At 42.9% G+C, this 24,867-nt stretch overlaps 2 protein-coding genes across 2 annotated transcripts; one reads left to right on the top strand and one right to left on the bottom strand.

The window, feature by feature from the left end:
• Positions 1 to 327: 327 nt before the first annotated feature.
• On the bottom strand, positions 328 to 9,159 carry psma5 (proteasome 20S subunit alpha 5). Its single transcript, XM_036530987.1, has 10 exons — positions 9,094 to 9,159; positions 8,424 to 8,468; positions 7,967 to 8,033; positions 7,398 to 7,524; positions 7,012 to 7,079; positions 6,694 to 6,801; positions 4,623 to 4,681; positions 3,382 to 3,484; positions 1,095 to 1,181; positions 328 to 658 (listed from the first exon to the last, which is right to left on the bottom strand). Exons 2-10 carry the CDS (start codon positions 8,450 to 8,452, stop codon positions 581 to 583), a joined length of 726 nt encoding a protein of 241 aa, XP_036386880.1. The 5' UTR covers positions 8,453 to 8,468; positions 9,094 to 9,159; the 3' UTR covers positions 328 to 580.
• A 1,718-nt stretch (positions 9,160 to 10,877) lies between these two features.
• On the top strand, positions 10,878 to 21,045 carry sypl2a (synaptophysin-like 2a). Its single transcript, XM_036530988.1, has 6 exons — positions 10,878 to 11,084; positions 11,245 to 11,319; positions 17,493 to 17,608; positions 18,331 to 18,523; positions 19,827 to 20,024; positions 20,848 to 21,045. The coding sequence occupies exons 1-6, from the start codon at positions 11,067 to 11,069 to the stop codon at positions 20,968 to 20,970; spliced, it is 723 nt and encodes a 240-aa protein (XP_036386881.1). The 5' UTR covers positions 10,878 to 11,066; the 3' UTR covers positions 20,971 to 21,045.
• Positions 21,046 to 24,867: the final 3,822 nt, after the last annotated feature.

Consider the following 24,867-nt stretch of genomic DNA (forward strand, 5'->3'; position numbering starts at 1 on the left):
TTTTTTCCTGTGTATAAGTTTTCAGTTTCACTGTGAGACAGTACAATAGGCCGCCTGCAGTGAGGAGAATTGCATAAGCCTTCAGACAAAAGACCCATTGACTGTCCATTGAAACTAATGCTGAGATGAAAATATCTGCATAAGAGCATATTACATTGTTTTACTCTGTTGACAAAATGTACTCTACCAGCCATAAATTCAGTAGAGTCCAAAACACAGTTTTTCCAACTATTTTTAAAGGTAGAAAATGGCAAATCACATGACCCTATTATGTGCTGTTGCAGTGCATTGTGCGGCTCTGGAACAAACACACAGATGGCTATATGCTTTTGGAATATGACAGTTTTATTTGCTGTATCCAGTCGTAACAAAAAGTACCCCCCCACCCACACACTTCATTTCACTTAATTCCCAGTGCTGTTGTTATTCTGTAGTATGTACAGACTTGTAGAAATCCTTGAGATTAAGAAAGGAAAAAAAAAAAGACATTACTAACAGTTGGTTTCCGTGAGGGCAGTAAAACCACAATATTCTGAAAGAGTGCGGCGAGGACGCGCGCAGCCCAGAGGCCCTTTCCGGTTCAGATGTCCTTAATGACGTCTTCTAGCTCTTCCTTTGTGTACATGTGAAAGGCCTTCCCAGGCTCTATTGTGGCAAGCTGGAGGTGTAGGGAGAAAAGACAAGAAAGTGTTTCAGAGACTGAAGCTGGTATGACAGAACTAACCGGCAGGCAGCGCTACATTTTTTTTCCCCCCATCCAGTCTTAGTTTTGACTTTACTTCAGTGAGATGCTGCACTCAATCCTCACACGCTGCATGAGAAGTCTTTTTCGCTTCTGTGCAGACGTGAAATGCCACAATCAGCTGGCTCATTTCGCATTTTCTCTCTCTCGATCGTATCGCCTCATTCCAGACTGCACCGCACCAGCGGGGAAGGAACTGAATGAGGCATTTCACTGTGGTTTATCCTGCCTTTATCAGCTGCGGCCGTGCCCAGAGTCATTGTTAACCTGCCTCAGATCAAGCTCTAAGATCTCTGATCAAGGGCTGGCTGTTCAGGCCTATTCGAGCCTTTGAGAAAGGACTGTCAATCACCTCGATGTTAGTCGCGTTCAGCTTCTCCTCCATGACCTGCTTCAGGATGGTGAGGGAGGACTTGATGGCATCTTTTAACGTCATGGACTGGAAAACAGAAACCGGGGGGTAAGAGAGAAAATGGGACACAGATTCAATCTCCGAGCACTAAACATCTTATCATTCTAACTTCCTACTGGTGCAGTCTCCAACTGAGCGACGCAGGGGGAAAAAAAACAAAAACCCGTGAGAGCGAGCCTTTGTTTTCTGCACCCTCAAATGAGATTTGCCAATTACCCACGCTGTCCCAGGCTGTGGCAAGTCAGATGCCATCCATAATTAGATTGCGTGCATGTGACCGGGTCAAGAGCATCCCCTCCCGAACCAATGTCTGTGGCTGTAAATTACAAAGAATATATATGTGTATATGTGTGTGTGTGTGTGTGTGTATCCAGCGCTTGCTTGTAGCCAAGGGCCTGTCCCGCCACTAGATGGATGACATTCTTCCCCTGGAATAACCTGACCCTGGCGGGGCGTTGGGAAGAAGAGGCGCGGCTACACTGCTGCGATGATCAAAAAACACAGATGGGGCTAAATGGGAAGCTGACCAAAGCCTACAAATATCACTGGGACCTTACGCTCCCAATCGCGCCACAGAAACCATGTCTCCTCATTTACGAGACAGACAAGCTTAAAGAGAGACTCCTGTGAAAATGGTCCATTTTAATTTGATACGCTGTTTGAGAAGTTTTGGATTATCCATGTAAATGCGCCGCAGAATAAGTAGCTCTCGGTTCTGGGAGATTGTGCCAAAACGGCAACAGTACACATTTCGCAGGAAAGCTGGAACAAAATTTCCAGGAAAGCTCATGTCAGAGGTGAGGGCAAGAACAGAGGGGCCACTGAAAGCTTCTCAAGGTGAGAACAGGCCAGCACCTTTTGAGATGAACGCACAACAACCTGCTGTTGGTCACACTCCACCCTGGTGCTGACTGACCATTATGAGGCATCAGACCGGAAACCAGAGGGGATGGTTTTCATGGCTGGCAGACCGGCTTTAATTTCTGAACACCTTTTTTACTAATCAAATTATTCTTCTTCTTTTTTTTTTTTTTTTTTTTAAGTTAGATCTATTTTTTCTGAATCAAAAGAAATGACAATTTTGGCAATTTTCCCTTACGGGTTCCCCACAACACTTTGATTAGTGACCATTTAAATATCTGAGACTTTGATTTCTGATGTCGAGGGTCTATTGTTTTATTAAAAATAACCATGTCTATTTTGACCAAAAATCACAGGGCAAAATTTCACTGGCCTTTTTAACAGTGAAACCAGTGTTTAGATAACGTTGCATGTTTGCAAAACTGGGCCTTAATAGAGTTAAAGCAGCTACTGTACTACTTTTGGTTCTATTTACTCTTAAGGATGGAATATGCTAGAGACCTGCCAGATCTGCTGGAATACATCAATCAAACTCGAGTTATGCACCCCTGCTCAAAGAGTTTCCTCCTCACATCTCCTTTGCCCTTGGCCGACCGCAGGCCTTCAGCGGGAGTGCTCCAGCACAAACCCGATTTCCGCGGTGGACATACGCTTTCCAGCCCCTCGACGGGAGCGCTACGGCACCTCCAGCTTTTTAAAGCTGCTCTGGACCGGAGCCAGGGCATCGCTCCACAGTAAACACAACACGGGGGTCACGCAGCGAGCCTGCCCCCGACACAAGCGGCCTAGTCGCCTCCCAAAAAGCAAACAAAGAGTCTCTTATCCCTTGGCGGGCCAGCGATAAGAGCTATTCCGTGTGGGACTTTCCCATCAAAGGGCTGGCTGTTCCCGGCTCGGCTGCTGGGACCGCGCTGGCGGTGTGGAAACAATGGCCGACACACCCGCGTGAAGGGGGAGCGGTGCTGCCGTAGTGCCACCCCGTCCCGTCTCCCGCCAGAGGACAGGGGGAAAAGAACGCCATTGTGATGCGCTCAGCGTTTCCCCAGCAACAGCGGCCCGTGCGGTATGCTCCTGCGAAGCGTACTCGAGCGGCATTGCCCATTTTATTCCAGCAAATTCCGGACGCAAAGGAATGAGGAATGATGATTATTGGGATGCTGATCAGGACGAAAGGGCCACTTGCAAAGACCCTAGGCGGTGCCCCTAAAAATTGACATGTTTTAGATTGATTTTGGTACAATGTCCATGAGTTGCCACCAGCAGTACTTTACTTTAGTCTCTTTGTAATAGCTGGCGGTTAACTGAAATATGAAAATATATGATAATAGCATGAACGAGGGCTGGCTTTTGGGATCTGAGGCCTCACCTTGTGGTAGACCTCCTGCAGGGAGCTCTGGGCACCCTCAGATGCAGAGCCGATGGCGCGGGCGTCACATTGTACGAAGGTGCCTGAAGGGTCCATGTGGTACCTACACAGACACACAGACCAGTAAGCTTCACTCAATGGTCAGCCTGGGTCACTTCATATACTCCGTCAGCTTTCCTTTCACCTCAGTTCTTTTGTTTACTTGGGCGGTTCTCTCGCAGATTAAATGGTGACATTGGTGTTGTTTTATAGATGGTAATCTCTGGTCAACTAAAAAGGCACCAAATCTGCATGGTTTTTCCCCTCCACTAAAGCATACAGCCCCCTCATTTATCTACTGTCTTTAAAGAAGCCCCCAGCCTCACAGGACGCTGACAGAGGCCTCCAGAGGGGCGGAGAGATGTGGTAGGTACAGGCCTTAGTTACTGAAAGTAGGGATGGAGGATACCCTCCGTGAGGCTGCTGCTTGATGACAGGCCCATCTCTCCGCTTAACACTGACGCAGAAATGTGATTTTCTCTGATGCAATTCCACAAAAAAGGAAATCCTCTATCCACCGTTAACTAAATACAGATCCTACACTACTGCCAGCATAACTACATGCCATGCATTTGTGTAGTGTGCCTACGCCCTATAAATAACACTGAAATACACTGCCTGAAGTGATAAAAATCGCACTTCCGTTACGGTATTTAAGTTTCTCGTCACAGCCACTGCATGACAGATCCCAGACTAGAGAAGTCATCGATATTTAACTGTGGTATGAACCTTACTATGCAACCTCAGCTGCCTTAATTCCACAGCGAGGGGGTAGCTCTAGTGCTGACCATGAAACACATGAAAAACGTCTGTGCAGAGCTCAATAAACTGTCATTTCAATGTGTGGAGAGAGCTCTTGTTGCCTGGTTACATAAGTAAACAGAGCCCATTGTGCCTGCACAGTGGATACAAGCAGACTGCTGCACTCTGGTTACTGCCCACTCAGGCGAGTAACTGTGACCCCAGCGACTCTATAGCACAAAGCAACAAAACAAACTGTAAAAACAGACGATTCTCACAGAGCCCAAGTTATACATCAACACGCCCATAATTTCCCACCATCAATCTGTAGAGGTAAAAATAAATAAATTAATTAATAATAATAATAATAATAATAATAATAATAATAAGGCACAAAATCTCACACCACAGACTGCAAACAGAGGAGAGACAGGTACATTAATGGACATGAGCAAACTCACAGCTGGGGCCCCTTCTCATCCAGTCCCCCAAAGAGAAGTGCAACGCCGAAGGGACGGCTCTGAGGAGGGAGAACATAAAGGAAATTACTAGAGGTGCACCAATACCAATTTTAATGCCGGTACGAGTACCAAGTATTTAGTTTTAGAGTATCAGCCGATACCGAGTACAGATACGAGTACTTATTTGGGGGGGTGAAAGAAGCATTATAGTTACTCAAAGAAAATGTTTATTATTTGAAACGTAGAAATGTTTAAGTGCCTTCTCTACAAAGCCAGTAGTCAGCTACAAACAGTCTGGCTAACTGACAAGAAACATAGCTTATCTACACTGCCTGGCCAAAAAAAAGGTTGCCGTTTGGATTTAAATAAGCAAATGATCTGGGGTTGTTTCAATTGGACAGGTCTAGGCTCAGTAACGTCATGTGGCAATAAAATGAAGTCAGCTGAGTACCTAAATGTACTGAATGACCAGGTTATCCCATCAATGGATTTTTTTCTTCCCTGATGGAACGGGCATATTCCAGGACGATAATGCCAAGATTCGCCGGGCTCAAATTCAGGGAGCATGAGGAATCATTTTCACACATGAATTGGCCACCACAGAGTCCTGACCTTAACCCCACTGAAAGTCTGTGGGATGTGCCGGAGAAGACTTTACGGAGTGGTTCGACTCTCCCGTCGTCAATACAAGATCTCGGCCAAAGATTAATGCAACTCTGGAAATAAATGTTGTGACGTTGCATAAGGTTGTCGAAGCAACGCCATGGCGAATGCGTGCCGTAATCAAAGCTAAAAGCGGTCCAACAAACTATTAGAGTGTGCGACTTTTTTTTGGCCAGGCAGTGTAGCTTGGCTGAGTAAACGCAAACGTAAGGGGAAGGTTTCCCTAATTAAAGAGAAGCATTTCCGCTCTCTCACACGCAAGCCGGTTTGTTCTCTCATTAACAACTTGAGAAGCTGCGCTGAAGAGTCGTTTGCTCTCAACGTTAGTGCATGTCGCGGAAAGAAATTTCCGAGCTGTGGAAGCCAAAGGAGGGAATCGGACTGCGTTGCTTCTCCAGTACTCCATTATCTGATCTTGTGATAGCTGGCTGGCTATGTCATTATACATCAGTGTACTTGTAACTGGAAGCATTAAATTATGATGCCGATATCAAATATGAGTGTTTACCATGCTGTATCGGCCCGATACGTGTACCAAAGAGTAGTATCGGTGCATCTCTAGGAACTACCACCACGGTTAGGGAATTGTTTTGAAGCAACCTACAGAATGCACAGGGGCACCTGCCAAGTCTTTAAAATTGGTCAACCTGTGTGAGACAGGGACTAACTTTGGCACTAAAATGGGACTGACTTTGGCTTCACCCAATTTTCTTGAATGATAGCTCATCTGTCATGCGGTATTCGATAACATTTCTTTGAAATATAGTTAACTACAACAGTATTTTTTTGCCATTTTTACACCTACTCAGGCATACTTAGAGGACAATGTAATTTTATATAATTTTTATCTACCAAATATATAGTTACAAACTTGGTCTCACACTTGTGTCCTTTGAGGGTTGCATTTTTTTACCTTCTTCATCCAAGTAGTCAACAATTAAACATTTAAGCTTGCCACAACCTCCCCGACAACTGCTGAACCCATTCAGGGCCACATGGCAAGGTGCAAATGAGATGGCCAGTTTTGAACCCACGTTGTAGCACTCAATCTGCGTTTGTAACAAGCGTTTTTACTGTCTGAGCCATTTCTGAATGGCTTTTGAGGTTTCTTGAGAACTTGAAGTTCATTAAAAATTTATTTTTAAAAATATTTATGAATATTTAAAAAGTACTACCTTGTGATTAAAATTTCATAAAACTTTGGCAAGGCGTTCCACAAAATACTGTATGAATCCAGCAGATTTCAGAGTGGAACAAATGGGCCTGTCTTCTCTTCTTCGTCCGTGTCACTGCACAGCACCTTCATAACATACTCAGGAGGCACATGAATGCAAACAGGAAGACTTCACTGTGTCTCTTGCAGGAGTTGTGGGCAAGACAGCAGCAGGTGCTAAGGATCGGTGGTTACCATGGCACCAGGGTCCGCGTCCTCCTCACCAAACTGCAGGGCCAGGTTGGACACGGCCTGGGTGACGCTCTCCACCGTCATCGTCTCGTTGTAGGTAAACCAGTGGTTCTGAGAGGAAGAAACGGCACCAAGTCAGCAGACCAACTTCACATAACAACAGGACCTGGATAATAACAGGATCAGGGACCAGATTTTTTTATGAACGCTGACTCACATGGACATAAAACAAAGGCTGACCAAGCACTTAGGCTGCATGCATTTACACCTACCCCAAGTTTTAGATGGGAAAATGTTTGTAAAAATTAAACATGTGCTCACTTGTGTCTCTACGCGTGCTTTGTCAATTAGCGTTTTGGCATCAGCTATCAAGCCACTCATGGCACAACCTGGGGAAAGAAAGTGAAATGATAAACAGGAAGGATATGCTATAATTTAATCTTGCAAATCTTAGCATTACTTGAGTTCTGTAGTTCTAAATACATTACAGCATAACTAAAAGCATTCCCTCACTATGCCTTTTTTTAATGATATCATGACATTTTGTGCACATTTCTCCACTCGTCAAATACACCAATATGGGAAGATTCTTGTAATATATGGTACTACTTTCTAACTGTTGATAGAAGATATGCAGGACAGGGGGCCTCCAGGAGTAGGACTGAGAAACACTGGCCTAGCATAACATCAGTGAAGCTGCCACTTACCTATGTGCGTATCAATCTCAACAATCTTCTCAATGCTGCTAGGCTCCATGAGAGGGGAGGTTATTCTCTTCTCGACAGCGAGACACACCCCTTCCGAAGTCTGGATACCAATGGCGGTGGACCCCAGCTGGAAAAACCCAGTGGCAACTTGAGTGATACTGGAATTTGATTTTACTGCTTGTCAACACTTTCCCCTAACCCCCCTAAAATGTGATTTGGCATAGGGGAATGCCAAATCACATTTACACACCTGACACAACCACAGTGGCATATAAAATTAACTGAGGATTCATTATTTGGTTTAACGGTTTATATCTGATCCATATCCATGCAGTAACATATTTACTAAAGCAGCTCACATTAAGCGTCTTGCTCAGGGTACAGCACCAAGGTCCCACCTGGGATCTGACCCTGCACCCTTCCAATTACAGGTCCAGATGCAACACACAACCTACTTAACTAATTGAAAATATCACCCTGATCAGTGAGATTTCACTGTTTGAATGTATCTTTACCCTACAAAGAAAATCAGAATTCTCAGTAGCTGCAGGTGAACCATAAAAGCATACCTTGATAGCTTCGATGGCATATTCCACTTGGAAAAGTCTACCTTCTGGAGAAAATGTGTTCACACCTCTGCAAAGCAAAAAATAACTTAAATTCTCATCATAAAAACATAACAGTAAATTTTACCAGATGATAAGTACTCCATACTTTGCACTTACGTGAACATATGTGGCTAACGATTAAACATTTAAAACTGAAAGTGAAACTTGTTAGTCAAGTAGCTAGCTAGCACATTTGCTTACTTTGTTGAAATAGTGATAAATATCTTCAATAATTAAAAACAAGTTTAATAATCTGAAAAGTACACATGATTCTTTTTCATGACTAATAGCTATAGCTTGTCATCTAAAGTTTACAACAATGTAGCTAGCTAGCTTCATAGCTAACTAACAACCCAGAGAGGCCTTTGCTCGCGTCAGTCATGACAAAGCAAAGATCATACCAAAAACGGTTGCTTACCTGTCATATTCCGATCTTGTCAAAAACATTTTGTCAGATTTCAGTCTGTGGAAATAACAAAGGAGATATGCAGAAAGAAATGCACTTTGCGCCAAAAACAGAAAACGAAAAGAAAGCACTAAGTAAGCAAAGTCGGCAAGTGTGGAGAAACTGGCAGTAAGGAAATCACCCTAACCCATCAACGCCAATGTCCCTTTACCCCATTGGATATATCTGAACTATAGGGAGGGCTTATCTCTGAAGGTAGTTTGCCATTGGTCGTTACTACAGTCAGTTCTAAATATGGTTCAAGTTTGTTGCTTAGGCTGGTGCCATCAGTCTACTAGCTAGATAGCTAGCTAACCTACTAGGTATTCTTCTATTATTTGGCAATCCCCATAATCCATTCCCTGTACTCACTAAACTTTAATATTAAAGAACGTGATTATATTCAAATGCTAATCATCATACAACACACCTCTCTAGAAAGGTAGCAAGTTTGCTAGCTATGGTAGCCTCTTAGCCACTGATAGAAAAACAGTATTGCTTCTTAGCACGCCAGCAACTGAAAAACGCTACAAGTAGTATTTTGTGAATACAGCATGTAGTTCATGAATAGATTATTTCATCTATAGAAAATAGCATTCACAATCTTTGGCTTGCTTGCTGGCACTTTGTGGCATTTACTCACAGATTACGCCGCTGAATGAGTTTGCTTGATTTTGCAGAGCGGGTGAGGGGAGGAAGTGCACGTCTTACTTTCTTCCGGAGGTTAAATGGAAGCTCAGAAAAATATGCGTTCCGCGTACATCACTGTCGTGAGATGGGGCAACTACCAGATACCCTACAAGCGTTTTCATGTCTTATTTAATGTAGTATTGTGGTTTAAAATGTTTTATGTCCATGTTAATGGCCCACTTGTCTTTGTTTGCATTTAACGTATTAACTAACGTTAAAACAAAGCTAATTAGCTAATTATTTTTGCTATGCCTGCCACATGCTTTCCCTAAATAGCGCACAGAACCCAAAACGAGTCGTTTATTGATGTCGTCAACCCTTCATTGTTTTTTTAATTACACGTGTAAAGCATTTTAATTTCTTGTATTTCTTTTTCGTGGTTCATGAATTGACGCGATTTCGGGAGTACAGATACAAACAGCCGTACCAGCACGTTTTACGCAGCAATGTATCGATGATGTATGTTGTGAAAGGTAATGTTAATTCGATTGATAAGATGCATTTTACAAGGTTATTACCATGCATGAAATCAAATACAGAAACGAATGCAGTACGAAACCAAACAAATTTTAAGTTACAGGACAGCAACTCAAAACAGCAGAAAACTATACAATAATATGTACTGAAGTTCAAATATAGGCTAAAGCCAGATCAGAAGACAGGATTGAGGGTGTTTTTAACAGACGTCAAACTTTACTAACATACTAAGTGCTTCTATAATTGATTGGACGACTTTGGCCCTGACGATCACAGAAAGCTGGAAATGGCAGAAATAGCGTGCCAGCAGATGGTCATACATGGCATACAAATGTTAAGATGTGCCTATAAACATCTTCTTACATTATGGCTTACGAGGTTGTGGTCATTCCCTTTGTTATTTTTAATATTAAGGAAAAGCATTGTGTAGTTTTGTAGAGTCACAGTGAATATCTCTGTGTCTGACTCACATATGGTGAGCTCAAATGTTAGGTGTTTATTTGTATTGCATTAACCTTCATACAGTTGTTTCAAGCCAGCAGAACTGCCGCGTGACCTTCTGTAAAATCTCAACATCGAAGCATGACATTGGAAAAAATGACTTTGCGCATCGAAGTGGATTTGGTTAGCTAAGCAACAAGCTGCTCCCCCAGTGCAGTGATAAGGACACAGTCCTACGGGGCGTGGCATCATTTTGATGAGATATTAACCTAAAGACCTGCCTCTTCATGGTCATTCAACATTCCACGATGGTCTCCCAGAATTTATTTGTCATTTCGGGGTCAGCCATTCCAAGTTTAATTGGCAAGATGACTCCTCACCTAGTTCAGCTGCTGTGTGGGCTGTTGCGTCAAGTCGCTACACATCACCGAGGTGGTGGCGCAGCATGGCAGTAGTTTAGAAGGGCTTCTCTCCGGCTCTAAAACGATTTGAGAAGAAACCCGCAATTCAAACTGTAGTCTTTTCATTTCCAGGAGTAACTTTTGTGTAGTGTATGCAATACCTCTCTTTGAATAAGTGATGTATAAAGCACAGGATCAAAGCACAAAGCGTCCAGATTGGCCACGAAACTCTCGTCTGAAACTCGCCCACGTAGTAGTAAAAAAGAAAGGGGCTGCATAATGTGTCCTATAACTTAAACACTACCTTCCAAGTCTGGGTACAAGAATAGTGACGACACTAACATCTTACCTGCTTTTTACAGCGAGGTACGTCGAGTCACACTACAGAGCCTGTCGCTTTAAGAACTGCAGCTAGCAAGCGAACTTGTGTATCACGTGTGCAGTGTCAGGTCAAAAAAGTTTGACAGAAGTTCGGCAAAGACGGATATAATTTTTGAACAGAATCCTAGCCAAGACTTTATTAAGTCTTTGTACAACAAATTAATAATTTAACTTGCATTAAGAAAAACGTTTTTTACCTAGATCGACAGTCTTGAAGAATAGCGCGATGGCCGCAGTAGCTCAGGTAGGGGACCAGCTTGCTAGCGAGCTAACAACTTCAAAGTTTCGTTTGTGGCGAGCTTATCACAACCACTTTCAACTGCTTGGTCGACATGCTGATATCCCGTGATACAGTCACAGTCTGTCAAGTGACTTTGTCTCTTTGTCGCTTTCTTTCACTTTAGCAAATGATGTCGGGATTCAGTCTTGACCTGGGACCTTTGAAAGAACCTTTGGGATTTATTCGAGTTCTAGAATGGGTAAGTGCTTGACAGTTCATGGCCTTTGCTCTGCAAAGTATTTGCAGAACTCACTCTCACTGTATATAGATATAGCCAGCCCTTCCCTTGCCTGGTTTGCTTACTCGCTAGCTCACTGAAGATTTCAAGATTGTAACCGAGTAGCAAATTCAACTTTAATGTAACTTTTACCGATTCGCTGCGTACAAATCTGACACAAACTAGCTAGCAAGTTCGCAATCTTGCAACGCTCGTATGTCATATGCTTAATTAGCTAGCGGGCTAGCAAGCTGCTCCCTTGGGCAACACCCTCTTTAACTTGCAAGCGACTATGTACATAATTAGTTGGTTAACGTTGTCTGAAGTAGTAACTATTCATTGATATGCTCACACCTGAGTTAGATACCTACCCAGTTAACTGCATTTCTGTAGTTTGTATGTAGCAACACTTAATAATCTCGAAATGCTTTCAAATCTTACTGTAGCTAGCTAAAGCACGACACCAGCCATCCCGGTGCGGTATTACCTAGTTTGTCCGAATCTCGTGTTTGATCGTAACCGGGGCAATTGCGCTTGGCCTTTGAGCACATTTGTGCTACTGTAAAAACAGGCAGTTAAAGTCGGAAAAGCTGCGAACATTTGCTTTGATTGCCCAGCACAGCGTTCTAAGAGTGAACAATGACTGCGTCTTCGCTATTTATAATGCTTTTCTGGTCACAGTAGGGAAGACGGATGGTATTGCGCGTCTGAACTGTTCTTGTGCCTTTTTAGATCTTTGCAATATGCGCCTAATCAAGACATAGTCGCGTCCAGAGTCCCAAAGTCATTCGAGAACAATGCTTTAAATTAAAACAGAATGCTATATTACGAAATGTATTATATTATATTGTTCACCCTAATGTACGGTATTAGGAAGTGTGTGTGAATATTGAAATATAACTTGCAGTGCGAAACAGTTGTATTTAATAATTCCACGTCCGGAGTGAAATTCAAGTTGTTGCTTCCCGTTTTCTGTCGGACTTGTGTCGAAAACATCCAGTGATGACTGGGGTTCAGGCGTCTAGTTGAGAACTCTCCTGACTTTGTCACAAGACAAAGATAAGTCAAACATTCTCTGGAGCATTAGTTCTCAAACCAGTAAGGTTGAGAACCACTGTAAAGACAACAAACCCAATTTGTGAACTTTCGGACTGCGTATTTTAATTCACTATTCTCAACAGTAAATTCCAAAGGAAGTCAAACATTAGTCAAACACAACCTTGCTTAGATAGCTTGTTGCACAAGAGCCTCTAAAGTCAGGGTTTCACGAACATACTTGGCCAACCGGAATTGTACCTCGGCGCTGAACTCCACATCTCTGTTCACAGAAAGTTAAAATGTAATAAAATTACCATGACATTTGCATCAATAACCGCCGCTAGCAGCGATGCACAGCGCGCAACATTAAAATGTAAGCACCTCTGTTAGTGAGTAGCACGCTGGCTAGCTCTCGCAGTGAAACATTTTAAAAGTCGTAAATGTAAATCTCAAATCGCGAATACTTGAGCAGCATTCAAATAATGCCCAGATAATTATGTGATAAACAGAAATGACACTAGAGAGTGTACTTGAAGGTTGTAACAAGGACAGATATTCACAGCCTGCATTGAGGCCACATCCAACACAATTGTAAGGGGGTGTGGTTGTTGCATTCTTTCCTAATATGAAAAGTGTTTTTTTTTTTTATAAAACTTTCATAGCCATCTGTAGTAAAGAACATCAGATGACGAAACATTTCGTCTATAGACCAGAGTTGCCCGACAGAGTGCATGAGGCTGGGAATGATGGTGACAGTTTCCTATTTATGATACACTTTTGGCTTTAGCAGGAGTGTGAACTGTGTACAGAAGGCGTGGGTGTGAAATAGGCCTAGAGCAATTAGCAGGCTTATCTTGCAGGCCAGATAATGAATCTTAAAGCCATGCTGTTCATCTCCCATCCTCGGTGCAGTGGGTGGGGCTAGTTACCAGGAATTGTACTGTAAACCCTATTGCATGGTTCACCCCCAGTCTCCTTGTTTTGTCAGAGAAGAGGATGAGATTTGCACAACAGAGTCATTGACTCATTTTGACCTCTGCCATGGTGGTGTCATTCGCACAAGCATTTCTTGTGACGCTCAATTAAAAGAGAATCTTGAAATGGCTGTTTGCTGCTTGACCACATGTAGAAGTAGGTCCCCTCGTTGGATTTGCCAGTCTGTCAGGGTGGGCTCCGTTCCCTCCTGCATGCTGACTGCATGGGCTACCTGCTGGGGAAACTCAGCCAGCCAGGCCTGTAGTCTGCAGATTTCAGCAAAAGATTTTCCAGATGAGACCTGCTAATTCTCCCCCCACCACTACTTCCTGTTTCCTTCCCATTGCAACTTTGTGTTGGTGTAGGTATGTTTTTATAGGGAGTCAGTGGGAAGCAGAACACTTAGTGGTGGTGAGAGATTCAGGAATGTGCAGGCTAGATGGTTTATTTGCAGGGGGGGTGTCGGCTCGATTAGAGAGCGGGAGGTTGAGAAGGCCTGTTTTTTTTTATTTTAACCCTGTTTCCACCACAGAGCTTGAAGCAGGTTTGGAAGAGCGAGAGCCAAGGTTGACTGATCTGGTACAACCCAGCATTGTGTTATCGGCAACCACGGCTGTAGCGCTGAATGCTGCTGTCTGTCCGGATCGACAGCCTGGACTTTCTGTAGTGCAAGGCTGAGGTTTCCTACCTCAAAAAAAAAAAAAAACACATTCTGTCTACCTCATTTAAATTGCTGTGATCTTCTCTCTGTTCTGTGTTTATCTTCTCTTGGTTTTTCTCATATACTCAGAGGGAAGAAACATAAAGGTGCAGCTGCACCCACGCCACTACCCACGTTTGTGAGTTGGCTAACACCAGTAACACCAGTGGGCTGATCTGATGGGCAGCAGTGAAAAATTACTATAGAAAACGCAGAGCCTGCACCAAGCCAGCCAGCCTGGCTCCAACTGCAGGGTAGAAAAGAGGTGTCAGGCTCCAAAAAGATAGCACAAGGCTCCAAAGACTGCCAGAAGATGGTATTTAATACAGCCAAGCTTACAAGGTTCTGACCCTGCTGCGAAAAGATCCTGAAATGGTGTGAGGGTGAGATGGTACAGGCAGAAAACACGACGTTGCACAGGGACAGCTTGTGAGATGGGCTAATCATGGGTAGCTAACCCACTGTGGTAAATCATTCTGGCAAATGGCAAGCAAACTGTCAAACTGGGTCAGTGGCTTTGCGGTTGGATTGGGTCTTCTGGCTGGGTCTTCAGTGTCAGACCAAGTTGTACCAAAGACTTTAAAATGGCTCTCCGCTTGACGTACAGCATTGAAGGAGATGGATTGAGGGTGAGGACATCAACGGGGTGTATTCTTACTTCAAGTCACTTGGCTCAACCGAAATTTGGATAAGCTCCAGTCCTAATGAGACACCTCAGCTCACACATGGCTTGCTAGTAAAAAGCAAACACTGGTGTTCACACACGTGTCCTTATTTCCTCTGCTTCTGTCATTTTATCTCTTTTATGTCTGTTTTTGACCAGCCAGAATTTGATCAAACTCATTTTAAATCTATAACAGATTTTGACTTCAGGTCCAAGTAAGGTTTTGGTGGTGGAACTTTCAGGTCTTGTTTGGGAAAAGAAGCATGTGTGGTTGGGGAAAAAACATCAGCCTATTTACGTGCACTACTGCAAATGAACCAATGCTGTAACTGGGTCAAGTGAACACCTGCATTCACTTAAGGGCAAACACAAAGAATGAAGCTTAATGTGTTTACTGTATTACCAATATTAAATGGAGCACTAAGACATGTTTAAGTGTTGTGCAGAACTGCCATGTAAATGACTGGGAACACGATTGTGTGCAGATATTGTCTTCACTCTCTGTGGTTTATTAAAAGGAACAGAGGTGGCAGTTTGTAAGGGGAAGCTAAAAAGTATTGCTCACACTTTGGCAGTGTTATTGCCATGAAAGAGAGAGCTGTGTAGTTTGTTGTACTCCATGCCATTTTAAAATATCAGTAAATCCACATCCTAGAACCTAAGTAGAGCTATGCCACGCATATATATCTTCAAATAAGAAAAAATGTGTCTTTTTACCCATAAGGCCCGCAGAAATAACAGGTGTCCATTCTGAAGGAGATTGAGATTTGAGTTACTGGTGCTGCTAAGAGGAGAGACCTGTGGCAGTTGTGTCACATATAGCTGCTAATTTCTGCTTGGCTTCATGACACTGTGTAACTATATAAGCACTGTGTATAATCACTGTGGTATTTTGGCCCAAACCTCAGGTTGCTGCTCCAGGGGTGTGCAGCGACACTCCTGAAGAGGTGCAGTTTTAATTCCACTTGGACGTTAATTGGTTATGGCTGTAATTTTATGGATCAGAAATAGTTGAAAGGATATTTTGGCTTGCAACACAATGAAAATATTGCCATCATACCTTTGACTGAACTGTTTTAAATGGTGTATAATTTTAAGTGGTTTAAGTGTCAGGCAGCTGGGCCACACAGGGGGTTTATACCCTAAATCCCCAGACCATTTGAACTCCAGATCGTTTGACTGCACATATCAGATTTTTGGCCACATTATACTATAACATGGCTACGTCTGAATGCTTGTAATTCTCATAGTTAATGCATAGTTTCATTGTTATCCTTCACTGACCCAAAAATCAGGAGCATGGACTTTTCAGTCGGATGCTTGGTGATTGTCAGTGCTCAAAAAGTAAACATGAGCATGCCTTACGCCTGAGACGACCAAAAAAAAGTCCTAAAACAAACCCTGAAGAACTCGCTGATGCGCAACGCTAGCTTGTCCTTACAAGCACCAGGGTGAATTATGGCCTGATCCTGCCGGTAATGAGCGGCCATAAAAGCCCTGTAAAAAGTGCCGAGTGCAGCGCTCCTGCGGGGAGCACTTCCTGCGAGGAAGGAGGAGCTGAAAACCTCCAGAGCCAGGATGTGGGCAGCTGTGGAGGCAGAACGCACAGGCTTCGCCCTCAAAAGGGAAAGTCCAGACTCGGCCCACAAACCAAGAGAAGAAACGCCGTTCCACTGCGCCGCCCTCCCCTCTCCTGTGTCAACCCCCCGCCCCCCAACAACCTCGTCCCTCGCCTCCCCTCCAGGCAAACAACGGAAAAAACCCGCTCACAGCGAGCTTTCACCGGAACTGCGATGGACCGGCCTCCTGTCGCGAGGGACAATGTTTTACTGGGAGTTCATCTTTCCTGTTTCAGAGTTCTTACCATACACGACAGAGCCTGTCAACACTAAAATTGGCATTAAGACTGTTTGCGGAGTTAATGAGCAAACAGATACAGCAATTACATTACAGCTACAGCTTTTTCTTATAGCTGCATTGTACTGTAACCAAGGAAACACTATAAATTGTGTTTATATCTATTTACGTTTACTTATGTGCAGGCTATTGTTTTTTGCATGTTTTTTCCATTGTGATTTCTTTATTAAGACTCCTTGTAGTTCCTTTAGCACTGTTGGCTTAGACTGCAGGGGAACAAGCAGATGTTGCACATGTGTGCTTGTAAGGGAGACCACCTGACACTTCAGAGGGGGCTGTTGGTGAGAGGTAGAACTATTTTAAATAAAGGAAACCATTACATGCACAATGACAATGTGCTTTGGAAAGCACCTGTAAGCCAGTGGCTATTTTTTGGACTACAAGTGACACACTTACACCGCAGTGGGCTCTCATTGGAGGATAGGTGACACTTAACTGGCATCATCCACACAATTGGCAGGCATCTGAAAAAATCACAGGTGTCCGACAGTGGCGAGACGAGGAGATCCAGGCCGACCCACCCATGCCTATCCCCAGCAGAACAAAGCCAATTTACTCTCGTTCCAGGTCACAGGTCGTGCTGATGGTGTAGAGCCTGGGCTGTAGGGCTTAGCCTACACTCAAGACTGTTTGATATGTCTAGTCCAGACTAATCCAAGCAAAAACTCAGCTGAACAAAAACAAACTGCAGTTCTTCCTGTCACTCACTCTCGTCCTGTCTGATCAGTTTTAGTCAGGCCGGAATTTTATTGGGCACTGTTTTGGTTGTTGACAGTACTGATCTTTTCTATTATTATTTTATTATTATATTGTGTTTTTTTATTATTATTATTTTCACACAGATGTGTCTTCTCTCTGTAGGTCTTTACCATATTTGCCTTTGCCACAACGGGAGGCTACTCCGGCACGACCAGCTTCAGTGTAAAGTGTGGTACTGACGTTAAGCCCGTCAACGTCACCTTTGGCTACCCGTTCAGGTGAGCAGCACGCTACATTCTGGGCTTATGTCATAGCGTCCACACAGTATACCTGTAACATGTATCATTACCATCACGGTATTGTGAGGTTTCCTAAAGCGACCAACTAAATGCAGAATGTTTGTGTTATTAACTGGTTAAAAGGGGGTCAGTTTAGCCTTTACCATTCTTGATTTTAAGGTTCTGTGGCTCTGTTTGGATTTCAATGAAATGATTTTAGTATCATTAAAAAGCTAATATATGGAGATGTTTGTCGTTCTCTTAAGTCATGTAATTTAAAAGTCTTATAATGGTGTGTTTTTTTTTTTTTTACACCTTTAACGTTAGAGGTCAAAACAGGCAGTTTTTTCAAGTCATACTTAGGCTGTAGGGCTGTTTTGTGAAAAATGTTCTCTTAAAATGATCAATTAACACATACTGTGTATGCAGTTGGGGCAGTAAGTATTTTAATGGTAAAAAATGGTCATACCAATCACTGACTCAGCCATGAAAACCAGTTGCATATAAGTGTGTTACTTAGGTGGAATAAGTAAGTAAATACTTCAGGGTTAGGCCACAATGGGGTTGATTTATGAGTACTGAATGCTCTCCCTGAGTTTAGCTCTCTGACAGAACCACCCAGATACCATGTGGTTATTTCAGTAGAAGAAAGAATGGCGTGTTACAGACTGTTTTCCAAAAGGAACTGGACGGTGTGGACAGCTTTGTCTCTGCTTCCGCAGGCTCCCGAGCAGCTCGTACGAGTTCCCCACCTGCAACAACACGGAGAAGATGTTCCTGACAGGGGACCACTCCTCCTCGGCCGAGTTCTACGTCTGCATCGGGGTCTTTGGCTTCCTGTACTGCACTGCCACCCTGGTGCTCTACCTGGGCTACCAGCACGTGTACCGGGAGACCTCCCGCGGCCCCGTCATTGTGAGTCTGCCCGTGTCTCCGCTACACTATAAACCGTTTTCAGAGTTTGGGTGAGAGGGTGAGCCTCAGATGAAGGCGATCTGGCCAGTGCAAGAATAACACCTGCACAGCAGGCAAGCTGGTATATTTCAACAGACAAGTCATAAATGGACAAACGGGCTCAGACACACTGACATGCAAAGTCTATTTTTTTGTGTTAATTGGGTTCCTATCCATCTGTATTGAATAATACAGTCATTTACATTGTATCATCTGTAGTATTTTTGAATATGTGTGATCATTTGACTTTCCCTTTCCCCATTTTACAGTGCACTTTACTTCTGTTATTGGAGCCTATCATGGCTTAAACAGCAGAGCCACAAATTATCGCCATACTTTTACCCTCAAATAACAAACAAATGGATTGGTTTAGCTTATTGAGACTTTTTGGATGTTGGGAAAATATAGAAGCAGAAGAGGGGGAGAGATATCAGCAGAGGGGCAACCACAAATGACAGATAATTTGTGACAAGCTGCTATAATTAATATCGCATCTGTGTTGAGTGTTGATTTATGGCCGGTGACCCGACCATACTGACATGGAGCGCCGAGCCAGTAACCTCCAGCCCAGCTTCCTGTGCTGGCTCCTTCTTACACTCTTACACTCTTCGGAGTATCTGGCAGATATAGTGTACATATTTTGTACATGACCGCATACGTGTCTTTTCAAAGCTGCCCTGGATGCTGCCTTTTCCTCTGTCAACTATTCAAGACAGCACCCTGGAAGCAGTCGCTCCCAAAAGGCAGTTTCAGTGCCAGCTTTGAAATGGTGGTGGAAAGAGAAACTCTTGCAGCCATTTGGCTGAAAGAAGCGATCACAGCTAGCAGTTGAATTGCACTATTTTGTCGTGAACGTGTACTTAGCCAATGCTATTTGATTAAAAAGGGAAAAATACCTTGAAAAATAAGAATTTTTCTTTAAAATTTTAGCTTGTGACATGATTTCTTTTAATTTAAACCAAACTGTTCACATTTTTTTTTTCTTTTAACACAAATCAGAGCTGTCTCCCCCCTGCAAAATGGATGACCCAGTTCAATGTAATGGGTCACCTTAAACTGGCAATTTTAGCGAATTGCCCGGTCAGTTGAAGGCGAGAGGCCTGAACGCTTTGTAGGAGATTTTTAATTAACCCTCCCAAATGGCAGGGATGATCGGTCACTTCGTCGGTCTTGCATCTTGGTGTATACTGAGCATGCAAGGGTAATGTATGAACCCGGTAGCCCTGCTCACCTGTCCTAAAAAAGCTACCCCTTGTCCCCACAGGACCTGGTTGTGACCGCAGTCTTTGCCTTCATGTGGCTGGTGTCATCGTCTGCCTGGGGCAAAGTCCTGACCGATGTCAAGGCGGCCACCAGTCCTTACAACCTGGTAACGTCCATCATCAAAGAGTGCACTGGGACTGCTGGGCGCGAGTGCATTGCCGGGCCGTATCCTGCGATGGGACGTCTCAATGCTTCTGTGGTAAGCCCACTGTACAGCCATCCCCTCACCCTTAACCTACAACGGGAATGTCAGGGCTGCATCCTTCTTTGCAAGCCATTCTGCCTGATCCAGCACTGCTGTAGGACTGTAAACCAACAGCACAGGGTTCTTGGGAATCCTGGAGAAAATCTGTAAGAATAATAAAATATTATTCAATTCATCGTAAAAATAACATAAATGAAGTTCTTTAATTTATTTCTTTTACATTTCTGCAGTGGCTTGATGTCTTTTATGTCAAGTGTTGTGAGTGTGTTGATATTACAAGTATGGCAAGCTTGTACTGTACACCCACTGCACAAGTCAATGAAGACTACTATTCACTGCCAGGACCTGTATCCCTGTAGAAAAAATATTTTGAAAGTTATTTGTCTCAGAAAGTACACCCCCGCACATACTGCCTGCAGTTTCATCTTCAAATTAGCCACATTTGATAGGACTGTTGCAACTGATAGGGTGGAACTTCCCCCAAAGGAGCTTTCGGTGAGTGAGGGGAGTCAGGAACCAGCCAGAGACAGAACAGCACTCAGCAACCAAGGTTTATTAGAACATATGCATACGGAGACAAGTAGACACACAGCACTCTCAAGCCACAGAGGTGTGGAGCATGAGTCTTTAAAGCCTCACATTCATTCTTTGAATAGTCACTGGAAAGTCTGAATCTGATCTGGGCCAGATCGTAATCATTATGTGGTGGCAAAACAAGAGAAAGTCTGACAGTGTCTGCTTCCGCTTTTTGTGGTTTTATTGCTTTTTTTTTCCTCTCTTTTTTCGTTTTATTTTACACTTTTTTTGTTTGTCACAGATTTTTGGATTTCTCAACCTCATCTTGTGGGCAGGGAACTGCTGGTTCATTTACAAGGAGACCCCCTTCCACAAGCCAGCCAACCCCCCTACTGGTGTGGAGGAAGGAGCTGGAAAATCTTAAATGGATCTTGGAACCCTCCTCTCTCTCCGTCTGTCTGTCTGTCTTTCTCTCTCTCTCTGTCTCTCTTTCTCACAAACACACACATATGCACATGCATGCACACGCGCACACACACACTCTCCCACCTCTCAGGTCAATCATGAACTGGAGGGGGCCAGATCTGGTTCACAGAAACCTCATTGTCAAGGAAACAAATTTGAAAAGCTTTTTAACGCAGATCTAGTGCAGCCCAGTTATGATTGCTGATTTTCAGCTGGAGCTAAATGCCAGGCCAAACCTGTGTGGGCAGGGAGGGGGGGGTTCACAATGACTGAGCCTGTTTCATGACTAATCAGCCAAAGCTTCAGCTGAAATTTGCCAGTGAAACTTGGACATTGTGAGTTCCCAACCAACTGATTGTTTTTTCCTACAATATCAGGTTTTTTCAAGTATGCAGTTCATTTCAAGACCAAAACTATTAAAATATTGACATTGTAATGAATCTCCCCCTCACCTATAACTACGAATTTAAAACAAGACCCTTTGTCTTGGTTGAATGCTCCTCCACTGTTTGAGTGCACTGAAAACATCATCGCTGTACACACTGCCAGTTGGCATATACAGTAAGCTTTTTGGAAGTATGGATCAGGTGTTCTAGTTTTTTTCTTTTTTACTTATGATTATTTGTTTGAGAAATCATTTAATGTATCCTAGTAATTGTCCTCTGTATCAAATAAGCAAGATGCCCTTTCCAAACAATTATGTTATTTAAACGTCTGAGCCAAGCAGCCTATCCCAACACAGTCTGGTATCTGATGTCATTGGCAGTTTGTTAAGTGGTATAGTTATGGAAGCATCAGAATTTGAGCCAAATTTGAGTTGTTTTTTAGTCTCGGTTGTAAGAATGTGCAATTTAATCAGCCTGTTTTCTGTCTGAACACTAACTTCCATTTTTGGACTGTTTGGCTAAAACTGTTCAAAGTCATGGAAACACAACTATTGGTTAAACTGCATTATTTATACAGTTTTTTTTTTTACATAACTGCTTGCTCTGGTCGATTAGAAACGGAATCCCACATTTGGCTACTGTGTGTTTTTTTTTTTTTCTTAAAGAAATATGCTACATTTTCTGCAGCTCTGTCTCCTCCTTGTTGTATTTTTTTTCCACTTGATTGTTCCTTCGTGTTTGGTGTTTATGTGAAGTGCCAAGGGGTGCGTCGACGCAGTGTCATCCATAGATGATGGAAAAGGTGGAGAAAATTGGTGAAGGGGAGGCAAAACGCATTGGAACCGACTGATAGTTCCAGAGCCAGGCTGAGAGTCATCTTATCTCCAGGGCACTTCATGCACAACATCTGTGCTTTTTTCCACCACTTGCACTGCACTATGGCTTTGGCAGCTTGCTGAAATTACTGAAAGGTGTTGTGCGTGGAGAGGAAGAAGAAACGCAACACCCCATGATTCAGAGTTAAAGACCTCGTGCATTGTGGGTAGGCTGAATCTAGGCCTTACTGAACCCTGCTGTGTTTTTTTCAAAAGAACCTTGATTATTACTTTTATATAATAGATTATTTCTTCCTTATTGCCTTCATCCTCTGGTTTCATTTCCTGAAGAAGTGGAGGCTGTAAAGTAAACATAGCGATATTCTCTGAAAGGTTATCTATAGTTTACTTTACAGTCGTCTTTTAACTCAGACTTGTTATTTGAGCTTTACATCCTGGAAAAAGTGTCTGGAAAAGTGACTTTTTTAGTTGAAGGTGCCAATCTTGCTTAAAGTAAATAGCATATCTTTCTTGGCATATCTGCATTTTATTTTCTCACTGAACACCCCTTGGTGCCTTTTAATTTAACAAGAAGAAATCTTGCTTTGTCATGTTTGCTAAGCTATGTTTTTGTGTAATAGGTGAGATTAATTGAGATGTAATACTCTTGGCTTTGCACTTCTAGCCTTACTGTCATTATTAACCTGTTCTGTTCACTTCACGTGCCAAAATATTCCTCAGATGATTCTGAGCGAGGGCCATCTCTCCTGGAGGAGTCATTGATTGTATCACTCTGCTACCTCTATTGTGCTTAATAAAGGGAAGGCAGGAGATACTAGTCATACATTCATATTTTTCTGTCATTATTCAGTATGGTCCCTGGCAGCACATTCAGGTCAGATTTTTTTTTCTATTAGTTAATAAAATAGTCCTAAAATGAAGACTACAGTTAAGTTGTGCTTTAAAGATGTTCTTTTTCCAAACTTGGATGGCACTTTTTTTGGAATGTGACAGTCATTTGTGCATTTATGTCTACTGTGGTGACCTAAAAAAAATCAAGTTTAAATCTGTACATATGCTAAATTGTAAAATAAAGGAGCAGAGCTGCTACCCCTGTTCTGGGTTTTGTGTCCATGCTTGCATGGGGCACACTGTGCAATCCCTAGTCAAGCCACAAGATGGCAGTATTTCCATAAATGTCTGTGGTTTGCAGTGAGTTGGAAGCATACAGAAGATCGAAAAGGGTTCAGCAGTGGAATGCAAAGAGTGAGTAAAGCTGTCCCTCACAACATGAAATGTCACCTTTACCACTTAACCTCACTGCCCTCACCAATTGTTATATTTTGTAATTATACAGCAAACTTTTTAATAGAATTTAAGAAGTAATGGCAAGTGTGTGATGTTGGACTTATTTCCAACAGTGTAGGTAGACAAATTATTAGTTAAACCTCACAGACAATGAAATACTGGTGGAGTTACAGAGCTTTTGATCTGAGTGTGACACACTTGGATAGCATTTATATGTTGCCTGCTTTGCTCTGATTGGTGACAGATGGGAAATAGCTTGAATAGCAAAAAGAGCAGGAACCAGAGCAGAGTGTAAAATCATTGACTTTGACTCTTTAAAGCTTAAACACTTAAAAAGATTGGGCCCAGAGTGATCAAGGAGGATTATGGGAGTTCTCTGAGGTAAGAAGGATATCCTGCTGGGCCTATGGGCTAAGTCAAGTGCTAGAGCGAAAATATAAACTATTCATGTGGGGTTTCAAAAATAATAGTAGCACACCAGATTGTTCACAATCCTACAAGTGCACCTAAGGGAACATGGACAAAAATACTTTCCTTCAGGGACCAATTTAGTATCTCAAGGGAATGGCTTAAGGAACTCACAAGTCATTCCCACAAGATAAGCATCTCTCTCACTTGAGATACTTTTCCCTTTATGTCCTCTTAAAAGTGCTGCACTATCCACGTGTAGGCTTTCCTAGCTCTGTGTATTTTTTCTGTTTCCTAAAGAGCAGAGTCCTTAAGTAGGGCAACGTATACTCTTGTGAGTGTTTTTTAAGATGTTGTAATTATATCATAGTAGTACCTAAGTTAATCATGTGTCTGTAGAAATGATTTCACACCATTGTCATCTACAACCCCTTGCAACAATTATTATACTGCTGAACAGTGATCTGTGCAGTTTCCATCTAGCTTACATTCATTGTTAAGACTCCAGTTGGCACTCATATACAGAAAATTCAAAAGTGCTCTGACCTCCTGTCTTCTTTATTTGTTTGCAGATCCATCTGGAGGTATACAAATCTGTGTGTGGCAAAGCTTTAGGTTGCCTCTCTGAACCTTGGTCTTACAGCACATCACATACTCCCTGACCTGTGGATTCAGACATGTGCTAGAAATGGTTCCCTTAATTATGGCCTTATTATGGATCTATATGGACAGATCAAAGTATTCAATTAAAGTGTTGGCTAAAAGCATACCCTTTAAGATGCCAAATTCATTGACCCTGTAATGTCGCTAGATGCCTCTAAATACAGCTGGGGCCTACCTATGGTCAGTTACATTTTCTCACGTAGCAGACACTTCTGCAGAGAGACTTGCAAAGCAACAGTACAGAAGTGCATCAAATCCAGTCAACGATACGTACAG

Source organism: Megalops cyprinoides, chromosome 6 (assembly GCF_013368585.1).
Source record: "Megalops cyprinoides isolate fMegCyp1 chromosome 6, fMegCyp1.pri, whole genome shotgun sequence".
NCBI classification, from domain to species: Eukaryota; Metazoa; Chordata; class Actinopteri; order Elopiformes; family Megalopidae; genus Megalops; species Megalops cyprinoides.